This window comes from Fukomys damarensis, unplaced genomic scaffold, assembly GCF_012274545.1.
Source record: "Fukomys damarensis isolate Sample0158 unplaced genomic scaffold, DMR_v1.0_HiC HiC_scaffold_37, whole genome shotgun sequence".
In the NCBI taxonomy this organism is placed as follows: domain Eukaryota; kingdom Metazoa; phylum Chordata; class Mammalia; order Rodentia; family Bathyergidae; genus Fukomys; species Fukomys damarensis.
Genome location: NW_022900949.1, coordinates 3,445,297 through 3,462,312, shown reverse-complemented (window position 1 = coordinate 3,462,312; position 17,016 = coordinate 3,445,297). Strand labels below are relative to the sequence as shown.

The 17,016-nt window shown below is 51.7% G+C and overlaps 2 protein-coding genes across 6 annotated transcripts in view; one reads left to right on the top strand and one right to left on the bottom strand.

Annotated features, from left to right (window-relative positions):
* Nucleotides 1-35: 35 nt before the first annotated feature.
* Cd320 (CD320 molecule) lies at nt 36-3,778 on the top strand. Of its 5 annotated transcripts, none has more exons than XM_010605665.3 (6): nt 36-711; nt 1,113-1,181; nt 2,083-2,196; nt 2,531-2,767; nt 2,932-3,078; nt 3,249-3,778. In XM_010605665.3, exons 1-6 carry the CDS (start codon nt 618-620, stop codon nt 3,389-3,391), a joined length of 804 nt encoding a protein of 267 aa, XP_010603967.1. In that variant the 5' UTR covers nt 36-617; the 3' UTR covers nt 3,392-3,778. The 5 variants fall into 5 exon arrangements, with proteins under 5 accessions (XP_010603967.1, XP_010603969.1, XP_010603970.1 ...); XM_010605667.3 differs by lacking the exon at nt 1,113-1,181 and adding an exon at nt 1,817-1,895 and having other exon boundaries at nt 37-711; nt 3,249-3,703; XM_010605669.3 differs by lacking the exon at nt 36-711 and adding an exon at nt 1,817-1,895 and having other exon boundaries at nt 722-1,181; nt 3,249-3,701.
* An 11,119-nt stretch (nt 3,779-14,897) lies between these two features.
* The window catches only part of Cers4 (ceramide synthase 4), a 17,487-nt gene continuing 15,368 nt past the window's right edge, over nt 14,898-17,016 (bottom strand). Inside the window, exons 9-11 of the mRNA XM_033759421.1 lie at nt 16,620-16,863; nt 15,574-15,730; nt 14,898-15,487 (exon numbers count right to left, since the gene is read on the bottom strand). Coding sequence (XP_033615312.1) covers nt 15,308-15,487; nt 15,574-15,730; nt 16,620-16,863 — 581 coding nt within the window. The 3' untranslated portion in view covers nt 14,898-15,307. The remainder of the gene's footprint in view (nt 15,488-15,573; nt 15,731-16,619; nt 16,864-17,016) is intronic.

Genomic DNA, 17,016 nt, shown 5'->3' with positions numbered 1-17,016 from the left:
TTGGCTGCGCTACCAGTCCATCGCGGGCCCGCCCCCAGCACATGGTTGGGACTGAGCGCGGGGTGCACCGGTATCCTTCGCTTAGGTGCGGCCTCTGCCTGGAGCTGACCGGGGCTCCTCCCTGCGCTCCCCCGCACCTGCTCTGCTTTGTCCTGCCCTCATTGCCCCCTTCGCCCGGAGTGGTCGGGAAGGTGTTTATCAGGCACAGACTGCACGACCTCTAACCGCGCAGCGTCCCTTGGCGCCTCTCCAATCCGCTATGAGTCCCGAAGCCCTCACCCCTAAGGCTGAGGCCTGGTGGATGCGTCCCGGGCAAACAATCCGCCTTTCCAATTTCTCAGTGGTTTCCCGCCTTAGAGAATGAAAGATCTCTTTCTACTGTTGGCATATTTCGCTAGTGACCCCAGCTCCCCAAGTAAAATCGACCCTCCAGGGTTTGTACCCCTGGCCCAAGTGTCATCGAGGGCCGAGGGACCAAGGCACCCTCGCTGAGATCCCCAGAGCGGCGGGCGAGAAGGGTTGGAGTGGGCTGGAAGCACGGGTCCCCGCTCCCCACTTAGACGTGTGCTCCCCTCTTACCAAAGACTCGCCCCGACATCCCCTGCATTTTCAAGCTAATGGCTCATGGATCCTCTTTAACCAAGCTCAGAATTCTTTTACACACAAGGGGCGCCTTTTCTCAGGATGCTAAGCGGGAACCCCTGGCTCCAGGTAGGAACCGCAGCGTGTGACCTGACCTCCGTGTATTTGAATATCAGGAGCTTCCCTGGGCTGGGTCACAAGGTCACTGGCCTGCCAGTCACCCAGTGTCCAGTTCTGGGAAAGACACGTTACCCATTTTAGGACCATTGTTATAGGGGTTCTGAGCCGGATCCTACTTATGCATGAGGAAACGGGCTGGGAAGGTCTCCAGCCACTCCAACCTGTCCCGGGGGACAGGACTTGCCCTTCTGTGCTGCCCAGAGGGACATACCCCACGGGCGGGCAGGGGCTGGGGAGGAAGCAGTGCTTGGGAGAGCGCCAGACCCCCGACGGCAGGGAAGGAAGCTGGCTGTAGATTGTCTTCAGCTCTTCCGAGCTCTGCAGAGCTCAGGGACTGTGTGACCCTGCAGGTTGTCAGGTGACGGTGGACAGGATAGGAGGACCAGACGGAGAATGGAGTGAGACCACGCCAGTGTGGGGTACTTGCCTCCTCCTCCCTTTGCTGCACCAGGAGGAAGACCTTGTGTCCCTCACACTCTCTCCTGATGGCCTAGGTTCTGGGCCCTTCTGTCCCCCTTCAGATCTGCCACCAGCACCACCTCCCTGTTCAGAGTCCAGGAAGGCTCCCAACGGATCTGGCCCGAGTTTGGGCCCTTGTGTGACCTGCGGGGACCACGTATTGTCAGGCGCTGCCCCGGGCTGGCTCAGGAGGTCACAACTCTGACCTTCGCCAAGTGTCCAGTCCGGGGGAGGACGGGCAGTATCGATTTCAGGAATGCTGGGATTCATGGGTCTCTGGGAAGGCCAGCAGACCCCCCCGAGGAAGGCAGCCGGGCTCTGGAGGCTGTAGGAGGACCCGCAGGTCCAGAGCGTGGAGGGAAGAGCCGGGTGGTTTGATGAAAGCATTCGGAGAGGGGGATAAAATTGGTTGTGAGAGTCTGGGAGCGAGGAAAGAGTGAGTGATAGAATCACGTGAGTCTGACAGGGTCTGGGGTCGGGGCCACACATTCAGGTCATGCGGAGTAGCTGGATGTGGGAGGATTTAGGAGGTGAGCAGCAGTGCTAGATGACTGCAGGTTTCTATCAGGGCCTCCGTTTCCCCCTTTCCAAGCAGATGGGTAGTTGTGGGACGCCCCGCCCCGGGCTGTTCCGTCAGAGCCTGGAGGAGCCGGGTCGACTGGGATCAGAGAGACGTGAGTTCAAACCCTGACTGCCACTAGCGCCCTCCTCTGGGCGCCTTCTGTAGACTGGGAGTGGACGCAGCGCCTGCCCACCGCGAATGCTCACCGAGGGCGGCCACCCCGTGACCTGGTGTGACCGCGGCCCTCGTGGAGGACCCAGACCCCGGCTTCCCCGCCTTCACTTGTGCGCATCCCGCAGGCTCCTGCGCACCCCCCAACTTCCAGTGCCGCACCAGTGGCTTCTGCGTTCCCCTCCCCTGGCGGTGTGATGGCGACTGGGACTGCGCGGACGGCAGCGATGAGGAGGAGTGCAGTGAGTGGCCAGGCCCGAGGCCCCCTCCCAGGGAAGGTGGGGCCCCGGGGGCCGGGCTGTGGGCGGGGCCTGCCACGCTGGGCGAAGTAGAAGGTGTGCGGTCCAAAACAGAAGAGTGCGCTTCAGAGGTAGACTTCTGAGGAGGCGGGGCCGGTGGGGGGTGGGGGCGGAGCTCCGGAGGCGTCTAGCCCTTGGGAGGTGGGGCTCGTAGGGGCAGGGGGCGGGGTCCTCACCAGCTCAGCCGTCCTTAGAAGGCGGGACTTACGGGAAAACTGGCACCCTGAGCGCTAGGTTTTCGGGGAAGAGCATTTGTGACTTTGATCATTCGCTCCAGGGATCCAGCCGTGTGCCCAGAACGGGCAGTGCCCACTGCCCCGGGACCCTCCTTGTTTCTGTGACAGCATCAGCCATTGCCCTGGTGGCACTGACAAGAACCTGCACAACTGCAGCCGCCGCCAGCCCTGTCCCCTGGGCCAGCTGCCCTGCAAGGTGGGGGACACCTGTGTCCCACACACGTGGCACTGTGACAACCACCCGGACTGTCCAGACGCCAGCGACGAGCTGGGCTGCGGTGCGTGTCCTGGGGACATGGCGGGCCTGTGTGGGTGGGGAGGGCTGGTGGCTCGCCGGGACTCCTGAGATGCCCAGGCCACATTCCCACCACATCCACTCGGTCTGGGACCAGCATGAGCCCCTGGGGTCCCCCTGAGGGCACCCTGCGTTCCATCTCTGCAGAAATCAAGGAGACCTTCCAGGAAGGCCACACCACCCTGGGGGACCCCGTGACCCTGGAGGCCGTCGCCTCTCTCACAAATGCCACAGCCTCTTCTGTTGGGGACCTGTCTGGGAACCCAAGTGCCTACGGGGTCATTGCCGCTGCTGGTAAGACGGACAGGTCCTTTCAGGCCCTTTTGTGACAGGGCTGGGAGCAGCCGCTCTGGGACCAGGGAGGGGACAGGCTGTGGCCACCCTGTTCCCACGCACTGGGTGCTGGGGGGTGGCACTTCCCTCCCCTCCCTCCCTGCACTGTCCTCTGCCTGTGCCCCCTGCAGGGTTGCTGGGTGTCACCCTGGCCGCTGTCACCCTCCTGGTGCTGTTCCAGCTCCGAGCCCAAGGGTCCCTGCACCTGCCAAGGCTGTTGGTGGCCATGAAGGAGTCCCTGGTGCTGTCAGAACGGAAGAGCTCAGTGCTCTGAAGGTCGCCGTCACCTCTGCTGCTTGTCACTGCTCGGCCCTGACTGCAGCCAGTCTGAGGGAGACCGCGGTGGGGACACATGGGCAGTGTCCCAGCCCTCCGGAACCTGGCTGTTCTGGCTCCTGCAGACGTGGCTTGGAGACTGGTGTCCCCGCATGGTCCCCTCGAACTTGGGGAGCGAGGGTGGAGGAGGAGAAGGTGCCTTGGGTGGAACCAGGCTCAGATGTCTTCCTGGGCTTGCACTCCTGTCCGCTCCCCCAGGGCAGGGATTAAAGCCCTGGACATCCTCGCCGCCTCTGGCCTCTGTCTTCCTTGGCCCAGGCAGCCTGGGGGCTCTGTCGTGCCCCCTCACCCAGGGCGAAGCGCACGGTGCAGAGAAGGCGGGACTCGGGGTTCCATCCCAGTCACCCCCTTAGCCGCTGTGCCTCTTGCTTCTTGGCAAGGGAGCAAGTGATGGTGGAAAGGGGCGGCTTCAGGGGACAGCGCAGCCCAGGTACTGTCTGTTCCTTGGTTTTATGGTAGGGTTAGACCAACTGAACAAAAAAAACTGGCAAGAGCTGGGAGTGGTGGCACCTGACCTGTGATCCCAGCCCTGGGGAGGCTAAGATGGAAGGGTCGCCTTGAGTTTGAGGACCCTGCCTCAGAAAATCAAAGCAAACCAAAACAAAAAAGAACACCCATGGGTGTAGTGGTACACACCTGCAATACAACACTCTGGGAGGCTGAGGCAAGAGAATTGCAAGTTCAAGCCCAGCCCTCACAATTTAGAAATTTAGCAAGAACCTGTCCCAACAAAAAAAGGTCTGAGGAGTGTAGTTCAGTGTGAGGGTTCTGGGTTGAATCCCTACTACCACACATCCACAAACCCTCACGGTTCCTTGGGGGTAGAATACACTGGCCAACCCACACTGGGCCCACAGAGAGGCACAGTGAGGACGGGCTGCTCCTACTGTCTGGGACCGGCCCTGGGCTAGGGCAAGCAGCTGCTGTCCCATGCGGTGAGGACCCAATAAAAGGTGGTTGCTTTGCCAGCGCAAGGCTGGCTCAAGTGCTCTCCGCCTGCAGATGGTTTGTGAGGCTGGGCAGGGACCTGGTTGCTCAGTGAGAGCTAAGACCTGGGCCGTAAGGCACACACCCTGGGGCTTGGGAGGTAGGGCTGTAGACTTCTGAGCTCAGGGTTTTTCTGTTTGTTTTTTTGAGGCCGAGTGCTGTAGTTCTGGCTGTCCTTGAACTCACTGTCTTAATTCCCCCCACACCTTGCTAATTACTGAGTTGCCCCAGATGGGCTCCAACTTTGATGATCCTCCTGCCTTGTCCTCCCAGACTGCTGGGGTGCCAGTTACATGCCAGTCCCCACATAATCGAGAAGAGCTGTTCCCTCACTTCTCAGGCACGGGCAGCCACCACAGACCACAGAGGGGTCAGGTGCGTGCCGGGTGTGAAGCCACCTGTCTCCAGAGTGGATGTCTGCGGCGTGCGGACTTCTGAGGGTGTCCTTCGGGTGTCCTCACTGAACCAACTGCCCCAGGTCGGATGGCTCTGCGCCCCGTTCTTTCCCAGCACGGTGCCTGCCAGTCTCCGGGGACAAGGCTGCCATCTGCTCCCTGCGTGAGGGTTGTTGGGGACACCCAGGGCCCCTGCATGTGGTCTCCCTAGCAGGCTGGGGAGTCGGGGCTCCTGCAGTGCACGGTAGAAGCTGCCGGGCCAGTGTCCGGTTCGCTAGTGTGTGTGGACCATGCCGAAACCTGAGAACCCGAGCCTCTGCTGGGGCCAGTCTCGCACAGTGACTGCCTCAAGCTGGCAGAGGGCGCCAGCGAGCCAGGAATGGCAGAGGCGGGAAGTGAGGGTCCCCCAAGCCCTCAAGCCGCCTCCCAACCCTGCTGTGTCCGTGAGTGGGGCACTGGGGCCCCACATGGGGTCTGGGCTCTGATACCTCGGGCGGGTGTATCAGAAGGGGACTTTAGCTCTGGGCCCCTGCACCCATGGGGACAAGTGGCCTAACTCCAGTCAGCTGAGCCCCTGGGGGTCCACTTGTCCTGCTTGGGTACCCTGGGATTTGGGGGCTCTGTCCCCTCTGGCCAGCTTGCTTATCTGCTAGCAGCATGTCCTGTCCCTAAGAACCGGCTGGGTGAGTCATTTCCAGGAAAGTATTTGTTGTTTTTAAGACAAGAGTCTGCTAGGTAGCTCAGGCTATCCCTGAACTCTCTGTGTAGCCCATAAACTCATGGAGATCCTCCTGCTTCAGCCTCTGGAGTGGTGCAATTACAGATGTGCAGTGGGTGAGTTCTCCCGCTCAGGCAGAAGTGTGGCCCAAATGGGTCAGGACCCTGGGTCCCTTGCAGGGCCATCTCAGTGGTGAGTCTCAGGCTGTGCGCTGTGCCTCCGGGGGTGTTCAAAGTGACCCCGAGGGGAGGACAGGCAGGGCCAGGTAAGTTCTCAGCGTCCTGGAAGGGAGTAGGAGGCCATAGGAGGACGGGGAGGGGGCTTTGTCAACCCTCACTGTTCCTCCTGCCCTTCTTTGTTATTGAGGAAAATTCACGTAACCCAAAATTGCCACTTAGTATCTTTGCAGTGTTAGACAACCTCCATCCCTATCTGGTTACAGGAGGGTTTTTCTTTTTCTTTTGGTACTGGGGATCGAACTCAGGACCTTGTGTTTGGAGGCAGGTGGCGGCAGCACTGAGCTAACTCCCTGCCTGGGGTATTTTTCTCTTTTTATTTTTCAAGACGGTCTCACTGAGTAGCCCAGGGTGGCCTCGGATTCAGTGATCCTCCTGCCTCAGTACTTGGGACTCCCCCTTGTCACAATTAGGACAATTTGTATAGTCAGTGTACAGCCAATTAGTATGATCAATGTAGCATAAATTCACCTTTTGTGCTGGCCTCGCATAAGCACATGGAGGCTGTACACGGATGCGAAAAGATCATTTGCAAACACCATGGCTTTTATTACTATTTATTTTAATTTTTTGAGACAGAGTGTTGTTAAATTGCCCAGCCTGGGCTTAAATTTGTAGTCCTCCTGCCTCAGCCTCCTGAGTACTGGAATTACAGGGGTGCACCCCTATGCCCAGTTTAAGGTTCCTCTAGTATAACAAGTCGCTATGGCAGGATAGTGTAATTGGGGTGATAATGCTCTTAACTCTTTCACACACTGTTCACCGTAACCAGAATTGCCCACGCTGCGCTGGAACTTGCAATCCTGCTCCCTCAGCCTCCTGTGTACCGCACTCAGCCAATTTACTTTCAAAGGAGCTTAATTTAATGTGTGAATTTCACCTCCATAACAAAACCGAACGCAGGAGGGAGGGCACAGCCACGCCGCGCATGCTCACGGGTAGGACGCATCGGGGAAGCAGAATTGGGGTGGCTCCCTGCAAAGAGGACGGCAGGGAGCTGGGGAGGAGCAGGGTGAGGAGGCCGCTCCCTAAGAACAGAGCGCAATGCAGGAAGCGGCCTCTAGGTGGCGCCATCTGTCCGCACCGGGGCCCTAGGTTCACCTTGCCACCAGCCCATTTGGCAATTGGTCCGCCACGGAGCCACACTCCACTTTTAAATTGTATTTTTATTTAATTTATTTCAAATTTTATTTTGAGGCCTCCTGGCTAAGAGTCTAAGGCTGGGGTCAAATTTTTGAGATCCTCCTGCTTCGGCCTCTAGAATGGCTGGGATTACAGGCATGCGGCACCACCTCAGTCTAAAAAATTCCTCTTATGATTTGCCAGTTCGTATGTTGGCCCCACTGGTATCTGTGAGCTGTTTATTCATTTACTTATTTAAATAAATTTTATTTTAGCCCATCCCCCTCCTTAAACTCCCTCACTCTGAGAGCTCTTTTTGATTAGGGTAGTTTGGGGTCTCTCACCAGCCTCTTAAGTGACTGCTGGTCCAACTCTTCTCAGTTCTACAATTGGATGAGACCCCCCCCCCGTCAGAACTGAACTCTCATTGGCTGGGAACCACGTCCTTGGCTGCCTGATTGGTCCATGGGCTGCACATGATGACACAGGGCTATTCTGTGGGCTTCTGGGAGATTTTTCCTGCTTCCCGGAAGATGGCGGGATCCAGGATTGTCCTAGGATTCATCTCTCAGCCTCCGGAAGACAGAGCCACAAACACCAAAGCCACCTCAGAGCAAAACATTGTCTCTGACATTTATTGCTACAGAAGCCGAGAAATCCCTTTCAAAACCGAGGGGCGGACACATGTAATCCCAGCTGCTTGGGAGGCTGAGGCAGGAGGATTGCAAGTTTGAAGAGTATGGGTAGCTTAGGGAGACGCTGTGTCCAAAGAACAAAACAACAATGATAAAGATTGGGGCTTCTGCCATCTTCAGCGCCAGAAAGGTAGCCGCGCGGGCACCCCGAACCCACCCCCAACCTTTCCTCTCGCACTTTTAGACCTCCTGATTGTCCCAGTCTTTGGACCTACTCTGTAGAGGCAGAGGTGATCATAAAGAGTATTTTCTGGCACTTTCAACTTTGAACATCTTTAAAGAAGTGGTGGGGGAAACTTATAGTAGAACTGAGTGGAGTTCAACCCTTCAGGAGGCCGGGGAACTCAGTCTGGGCCTTGCAGCCCGAGCTCAGTCTGCTTTGTGGATTCTGCCACCAGCTAGCTGAGGTCAGGGGACTCGGTTCTGCACATGGCAGCACATATTGTATATTACGACAGCAGTGATATAGTCTGAAAGAGGCCCTTCAAACTCATTTTTGTTTCTTTTTTTCATCCCACTCTGCAAATTTTTTTTTCTTTTTGTTTTCTTTCTCTCTTCCTCCACTATAGTATCCCTCATCTTCCTTTTTGTTTCTGATCTTGTCCTAGTTCAGTTTTCTTCTTTTATTATTTTTTTCTCTTTATTTTTTTTTCTTATGCTATTCTACCTCACTCAAGGGTTATTAGACTTCTATTTTGTTTGTCCTTTTTTAATTTAACAGTTTCCTGATGATTGTCTGGTCATTCTACATCTTTTGGCTTCATATGAAACCTTCTCTAATTCTTTTACTTATCTACTCCTCTCGCCTTAACTCTGTCTTAAGCCCCCATCTTAAATGGTAAATATCCTTATTGAAAAGTTTATTCACTGTAAGCATATTTCGGATTGCTTCTTGATTTTAATTTAATTCACATGGTGTGAAGGTGATGGACTGATGACTACCATAAGTGGCCAGTTTGCAAATTGTGCCTCATTATATTGTGGTGCTGATTGTATCAGTTAGGATAAAGGATTGTGATTGATTCAATGAGCTGTTTTCTTTGGTACTATGAAAATGAGAATGTCTGTGAGTCATTAGAGACCCATGGGCTGCAGCCCAACTGTATCAGGAAGATTTAAGTAATAACCTAAAGTTTAAACTAAGGAAAACCCAACAACAGTAGTAAAAATGAGAAAACACTTAAGCAAGATACAGGGACAGACTTCCAGTTCACCAATGGCAAACAGTGGGGCAGATGAGGATGAAAAGTCTGACAGTGAATCATCAGGACACCCTGAACTCAAAGCACAGCAAGTGACAAAACTGATCAGTCAGGCTCTAGAGAAATATAAAACAGAAGTAATTTCCCAGATAATCACAGAGATGATGAGCAAAATGAAAGTTATAAATCGTGACTCTAGAACAGAAACTGAGAGGAAAATAGACGAGCTCAGGACCATGATAGAAGCCATGAATGCCCAGCGTAAGAAAGAATTGGAAACAATAAATGCCCAGTACAAGAAAGAAATGGAATCCATAGGACAGATTCGAACAGATATCCAGGAGATTAAAAGCTCCATTGAGAGTGTTCACAAAAGAATAAAAGAGTCTGAAGATAGAATCTCAGATATAGAAGATAAAATTGTTAGTGACCGTGAAAAGAGGGGTCTCTTAAAAACAGTAGGGGATCATGAGAAATTGATACAACTCTTAGACGATACTAAGAAGAATAACATAAGATTGATAGGAATTCAAGAAGTAGTAGGATAAAATGTAAATGACTTAAAAAAGCTGTTCACAGAATTAATGAAGAAAACTTCCCAAACAGAGGGGAAGAATTTGACATACAGATAAGTGAGGCATATAGGACTCCAACTAGCTGTGATCAAAAAAACATCTACACCTAGACATATAATAATCAAGATCCCAGAAACCCAACAGAAGAACAAAATACTACAAACAGTAAGAAACAAGAAACAAATCACATGCAAAGGAAAGCCCATCAGAATCACAGCAGATTTTTCAGCACAAACCCTTAGGTTAAGGACAGGCTGGAGTGAGGTATTTCAAGTCCTAAAAGAAAACAATCTCCAACCTAGACTGAGGTATCCTGCAAAACTTTCTTCTAAAATGGATGGGGAAATAAGATATTTCCAAGATAAAGAACACCTGAGAAACTTTATGAATACCAAGCCAGCACTACAATGAATTCTAAACAATATCCTAGAAAAAGACAATGAAGGCATCAACACCATGAGGCCCAACAGAGCAAATCAAATAGGCAAGCCAAGAAACTAAAAGCAGAAGGCAAAAAAATGACAATGATAAGTTAGTATATATCAGTTATAACCATCAATGTCAATGGCCTCAATTCACCAATCAAGAGAAGTAGACCGGCAGAATGGATTAAGAAGCAAAATCCAATAATACGTTGTATACAAGACATGTTTAGTGCAAAAAGCAGCCCATAGACTGAAAGGACGGAAAAGTTCTTCATGGAACAGGAGCCCAGAAAAAAAGCAGGGGTAGCAATCTTATTCACAGACAAAGTTTCAAATTTAAACTGATTGAAAGAGACAAAGAAGTTCACTACATCCTTGTGAAGGGAACAATTCAAGAGGAAGAGATAACAACTAACTTATTTTTAATTTATTGAGTATGTCAGAAAGTACATATGCTTTTTTTCCCTCTTTTCTTTTTGTCCTTTTTCTTTTTCTTTCCTCGGATGCTGGGGATTAAACTCGGCACATTGTTCTGGCTAGGCAGGTGCAGTACTATTGAGCTAAATCTCAGGCTTTACATTTCATATTTTTAAAATTTATCAATACATCAATCCTTGTCTCTATATGTTGGTCTACCAAACTGATGAGTTGTTTTGGCTCTCATTTTCTTTGCTTTTTTATTTGAGAATTTGTGAAATCTGATATATATGAGTAGTATGAAAAGTAGTAAGGTCCATCTGTCATTTTCCTCTTTCATTTCTGCTTTCTACAAGTAAAGATTGGGTCTATGCTCAGTGGTAAAGCTCCTCTGGTTTCAATCCCTAGAACCACACACATAGTAACCTAATTTTCTTTTTATTTATTTTTTTGTGTGTGGGGAGAGTTGTTAGGATTTCTGTCACTTGTAACCAAAAGATACCTAACCGGTGCAGGAACCTTTGGTGTTAGTGACATTTTTCAGTTTTTGTCAACTTTGGCAAGCTTTTCCTCTATCCTTTGAGTTTCGGGGTCTCATTTCTTGAATCTTTTACTACTTTCATGCCACACGATAATGACTTATGTCTTAGATTTTATTCTGATAGCTTGAGAGCACCTTTGATTTCAAATTAAAATTGGACTGACAAATCATTCAAGTGAAACGGTATGGTGGGCCAAGCCTGTAATCCCAGCACTCGGGAGGCTGAGGCAGGAAGATCTCTGTGAGTTCCAGGCCATCCTGGACTACATAGAGAGCTGGTAGTATGTAGTGAGACCCTGTCTCGAAAACAAAAAACAAAACCACTGGGTGTGATGATGCTTACCTGTAATCCCTGCACTCAGGAGGCTGAGGCAGGAGGACCACCACTAGTTCAGGACCCACGGTGAGTTCAAGACTAGCCTGAACTGCCAAATGAGACCTTGCCTGAAGAAAACAAAGCAAAAGCCCCAGAAAACTTGTTATGGAAAACAAAACCACACCCTAAAAAACTCATTAAGAAAATAGGCAATGATGCTTCTTTTACATTTTCCAAATTCCACTGCTGATTTTTGTTGCTATTTCTTCTCCATAGTGTATTTTTTTAAGACAGTTTCTTGCTATGTAGTTCAGACTGGCCTTGAACTCACTGTGTAGCCCAGGCTGGCCTCAAACTTGTGATCTTCCTGCCTCAGCCTCCCGAGTACTGGGATTACAGGTGTGCGCCACCACACCCGGCTTTTTCGTGTATTTTATTAGCATCAATTCATATAACATAAAATTATTCTAAAATGAACAGTTTGTTGGCATTTAGTGTTCATGCTGTTGTACAGCCACAACTGTAGTTGCAAAACATTTCCATCAGTCCATTAAAAAAATAGCTCTGTACCTTTTAAACAGTTACTTCTTATCCTCTCAGTCTTGCAGAATGGAGGAAATTGCATTTTGATGGTATTTCTGGGTATTTCATACAGATGTGTGAATGTGTGACTTTTTGTGACTGGCTTCTTCACAGCCTGCTTTTTATTTTTTATTGTTCTGAGATAGCGTCTCACTACGTAGTTCAGGCTGGCTGTGAATTTGCCATTGTAACCCAGGCCGGCCTTTAACTCACAGTGATCATCCTGCTTCGGCCTCCCCAGTGCTGGGGTTACAGGTGAATGGTGAGCCTTTATGGTGAGCCTTGACATAGGCACAGCCATGATTGAACTTTGAGTCACCTCGCCGGCACGGACGTGCTGTCGCCCATAGCAACGGGCTAGTTCAACGGGTGGTCTGACCTGTTGCCTAGCAAATGTAACCCATAATACTTGTTTTGTAGAACCTTGTGACCTTTGCAGTGAGCTACATCCTGTTCACACTTTTGGTTTCGGTTTTAGGCTGTATATACCCCACCCTGAAACATAAACGGGGCCTTGCTACGAAGAGAGCATGAGCCTGGAACTAAGTTCGTGAAACTGCTCTCCCGTTGTTCTTCCCTCGGGTTTGGGACCTGCTGGCAGGATTCTGACGTTGTGGCTCGCGACACAGGTGTGCATCACCATACCTGGTTTATTTTTAAAATTTTGAGTCAGGGTCTTGCTAAGTCACTAAGTTGCCCAGGTTGGGCTCAAGCTTGTGATCCTCCTGCCTCAGCCTCCCAGAGTGCTTGGGTCACATGTGGGCAACCCCATGCCTGGCTGCTTATCCCTTTAAATTGTATTTATTAACAACGAATGAGTGTCTATCTCTGTATCTCACTTAAAACCTACAGCAGTGACAGTAATTTGTCTGTTTGAGTCTCTTTCCCCTTACATTCCCAAATCAAAAGTAACATCACTGTTTTGAATTCCATATTTACATTTTCTATTTACTATAGTTCTATGAGATAGAAATTAACATCTGTAAAACTTTGTTTTTTCAGTGATGGGATTTGAACTCAGGACCTTACTTCTGTATGCTAAGCAAGCACTCTACTACTGAGATTCCTGTTGACCCCTATTATGTACAGGACATGCTATTGTCTGATTTTTTTTAATATTGCCAATTGCGTGTGTCTACAGTGACATCTCACTGGGTGTGGTGCTGCACACCTGTAATCCTAGCATCGGGAGGCTGAGGCAGGAGGATTGCTTTGAGTTGGAGGCCAGCCTGTGCTACATAGTGAGTTCAAGGCCAGCCAGAACTGCATAGTGAGACCTTGCCTCAAAAAACAAAAACAAAAACAAAACCAGAAAAGCAAAACAAACAAACAAAAAACCCAAACCTCCTGGTCTGGATTCCTATTTTCCTACTTTTTTTGGTGGGGGGGGGGCGTGTACCGGGGATCTAACTCAGGACCTTGCACTTGCAAGGCAGGAACAGTAGCTCTGAGCAAAATCCCTGGCCCAATTTTCCTACTTATTAATGAAGTCGTGTTTCTTTATAAATTTTTTTTTTGTTCTAAGAGTTTTCTATACATGGGCTGAATGTTTTGCCTTTGAAAAAAAAATTTTTAAATGATCTAGAGGGCTGGGGATTTAGCTCAGTGGTGCCACCGTCTGCCTCACAAGCGCAAGGTCCTGAGTTCATCCCCGTACCCTCACCCAAAACAAAACAAAACAAAAATTAGGAAGCTGTGTGTGATGGAGCACGCCTTTAATCCTACACTTGGAAGGCTGAGCCAGGAGGATCACTGTGAATTTGAGGCCAGCCTGGGCTACACAGCGAGACCTTGACTCAAAAAAATTAAAAGCGCTAGTGATCGAACCCGTGACCTTCATATGGTGCTCCATCTCCAACCCTTTTACTTATTTATTTATTTTTTGTGTTTTGAGACAGGATCTCCCTATGTAGTTGAGACTGACCCAGAACTCAGTATGTAGCCCAGGCTGATCTTGAACTCACAGCGATCCTCCTGCCTCAACCTCCGGAGTGCTGGAATCTACAGGCGTGCGCCACCACGCTCAGCTCCAACCCATTAAATTTTCTGTGATCTTTTATTTTGACACAAGGCCTTGCTAAATCACTAAATCACCCAGGCTGGGCTCAAACTTGAGATCTTTCTGCCTCAGCTCCCGGAGTGCTGGGATTACAGGTGCTGGTTGTACACCACCATACCCAGCAGTTCTGTCTCTCTTTTAGATTGGCTGCCCTCTTACTGAGATGCAGGAGTGCTGGAAATACTAAGACATTACTCACACACTAATTACATTAGTATCTCCGTGTATCTTTGGAGATAAGAGAAGTGTTTTCCGTGGTTACTGCCCCGGGGGAGGTGAGCGGTCCCGAGGAGCCTCGTTCCGGTAAACAGCACCAACAGAGGGCGCTGTCGGCCCACTTTTACCCGCGCAGGGCTAGCGGACTCCCTCACCCGCAATTCAGGAAACCAGAACCGGTCAGAGTGGAGAACACCTGCATATGTACAGTGAGATATTGTGGGGATAAACCCTTTTTTCGGGGAGAAGGGGGAAACACACGTTTAAACACGAAGCTCACTTTCACATACACCTTATACACATAGATTTAAGGTCATTTTGTGCAAAAAAAAAATTTTTTTTTTAAAGGTAAGTTCTGGCTATGCAGTTCAGTCTGGTCTTGAACTCACCTTGTAGCCCAGAACTCGCAGCGATCCTCCTGCCTCAGCCTCCCAAAGTGCTGAAATTATAGGCATATGCTACCATACTCTGCTAGCTTCTTCACTTTGTTTCTTCTTTTTTATTTAATCAGTATGGAACTCTGGCTGCTCTACCTTTGTCTTGAAGAGGGACCCCCCTTCCCACGGAACTCCTAAAGGTACGGTGACCTTACCCAGGGCCCCTGGGAAGCCTGTGGGAATATAGAGCCTCCTCCTGGACTTCACTATGCCCAGAATTCCCCGGGGCACCAGGAGGGCGGGTTCGGGGGCCACAAGGACAAGCACAGGCCTCCCCTGTGCCCTGCTGTCCCGCCCTGACTGCTGTGTGACCTGAGTGCAACACCTTGAGTGGAGCCTGTGAGTGGCTGCCCGAGGCTGCCCTGGTGAACAAAGTGTCTTTTTCCTATAGCACTGGCTGAGGGGTCTGCGGGTTGCCTAAGGTCTTCGGGGGTCTCTGTGCCCTGATCTGTTTGGGGTCCCTGGCAGTGAGTGCCCCGTCTTGGGGAGCATGTAAAGGGACAGCCTGGCACACTCTGCGTTTTGGGGAAGAGGCAGGAGCTCGACAGGGACCCAGGTTCTCATGCAGAGAATTCAGTTCAAGTTTTATTGAAGCTCTCTTCTTTTGTTTGTAAGACAGGATCTCACTGTGTAGTCCAGGCTGGCCTGGACCTTGTGGGGATCCTCCTGCCTCAGCCTCCCAAGGGCTGAGACGGCAGGTGCGTACCACCATGCCAGATCTTGATCTCCTCTCAGCCAGGGCTCCGTACAGCCCCCAGGGCTGCAGCCTGAGGTGGCTGTAGATGGCCACTGGTGTCCTGTTGCTGTCCAGGAGGAAGGGTCTGGGAACGGATCATCACCCCCTTGCCAGCCGTGGGTGGGGCCTCCCTGCGTCCCCAGAGTGGGCGCAGCGCTGCCTGTCCAGCCGCCCCCCAAAGCTAGGCCCTGCTGGCTACTCAGCCACGGTGTATCTATTGGCCGGCTGCTCTGCTGCCCGGTACCGGTGGCCACCAGCCAGGGCCAGCCCGGGCCCTCGATCCACCCCGTTCTTCAGCCGGGGGTGATGCTCAGCGGCTGCCTCCTCGCTGCTGGAGCTGGACTCTTCCGTATCACTGCGGATGTCCTTTGTCATCTGGGGAGCACAGAGGGGGCCGAGGAGAGGCTCAGGGGTGAGTGGGGATGGGGGGGGGCACAGGCGGTAACCCCCCGCGGCCGCACCTGACCCTGCACCAGGTAGTTGTACAGCATGCGCAGGATAAGGCTGAACCAGTACACGTGCAGGCCGTTGAGCAACACCAGGACGACGATGAAGAAGTAGTAGCCCAGGAAGGGGTTGAGCACTTTGAAGAAGTCGGAGAAGAAGGAGTAGATGATCCTACGTTGGGAGGGAAGGGGATTTCACTAGCCACAGGGACCTCTTCCTTACTCAGGGCCTTCATGCTCCAGAACCTTTTCTGCCCCCCCCCCTTCACTTTGAAGAAGTCGGAGAAGAAGGAGTAGATGATCCTACGTTGGGAGGGAAGGGGATTTCACCAGCCACAGGGACCTCTTCCTTACTCAGGGCCTTCATGCTCCGGAACCTTTTCTGCCCCCCCCCTGGTACCAGGGATCAAACTCTAGACCTTGTGCTTGTGAGGCAGGTGGTGGAATGACGGCTCCTCTTCTTAAAATCTTTATTTAAAAATTTATTTTGAGACAGGGTCTCGCCATGGCACCCAGGCTGGCCTCAAACTCAGTGGCGATCCTCCTGCCTCAGCCTCCTGAGTGAATGCTGGGGTGCTGGGCACGCGCCACCACACCCAGCTTTATTTTTCAGTCTCCTTGCAAGAATCACCTTCCTTCTGCACAAACGCTGCCAGCAAAGTGTCCCTGAAAGACCTGGTGAATGCCAGATGCTACACAAGCTTCCTATGCCTTCCCGAACTTTATTTTCTCTTTGGCACAATAAGCCCCTTGTCTTCCCTCCATGTCAAGCAGCAAGACGGGGACAGGCTTGTCCCCTTGCTATGTGCCCACCGCCTGGCTCAACGAAAATGACAGGCGAGGACTTTTGTGAGTTGGTGCCCACCCCCTTCCGGTTCCAGGAGGCCCTGGACAGCGACTGCCAAGCCTGCTTTCTGTCTGTTAAAGCAGGGCCTTTGCACATGCGGGGAGCCGTGCCCGGCATGCCCTTCCCTGCCCAGAAGTGTCCGGCTCCTGGAGGCTGGGTCCAGGTGCGATGGGCAGGTGCTGTCCTCCCAACCCTACCCTCACAGGGCACTCACGTGGTGGGCATCAGGATGAGGCGGGTGTAGAAGAAAAGCAAGGCGAAGATGAAGAAGAGGATGTCGCAGGTTAGCGAGAAGCCCATGTATTTGAGCATCTTGCAGAGCTGGGAGCGCAGCAGAGAAAGGCGCTCAGGACCCGGGCTAGGTGGGATGGAGGGATGGGGTTGGGGAGCTGGGTAAGGTGGGACTTGTCTGGAGGAAAAGGTGCCATGGGGCAGAGCCAGAGGAGCTGGGCGGAGGCCTTATCCACAGAAACTGCCTTAGAAAGGCGAGAAAGTCTCAGTAGCCAGGGAGTTTGAGAGGCCATCTCCCAGGGCTGTGGAGAGGGGCGGGGCCTCGGCTCCCAGGGCTGTGGAGAGGGGCGGGGCCTCGCCTCCCAGGGCTGTGGAGAGGG

Coding starts and splice junctions, on each gene's coding strand:
- Cd320 (XM_010605665.3), top strand. CDS start 618: ATGGCTCATGGATCCTCTTTAACCAAGCTCAGAATTCTTTTACACACA. Junction 712..1,112: donor GCGGGAACCCCTGGCTCCAG/GTAGGAACCGCA, acceptor GTGACCCTGCAG/GTTGTCAGGTGACGGTGGAC. Junction 1,182..2,082: donor TGAGACCACGCCAGTGTGGG/GTACTTGCCTCC, acceptor CGCATCCCGCAG/GCTCCTGCGCACCCCCCAAC.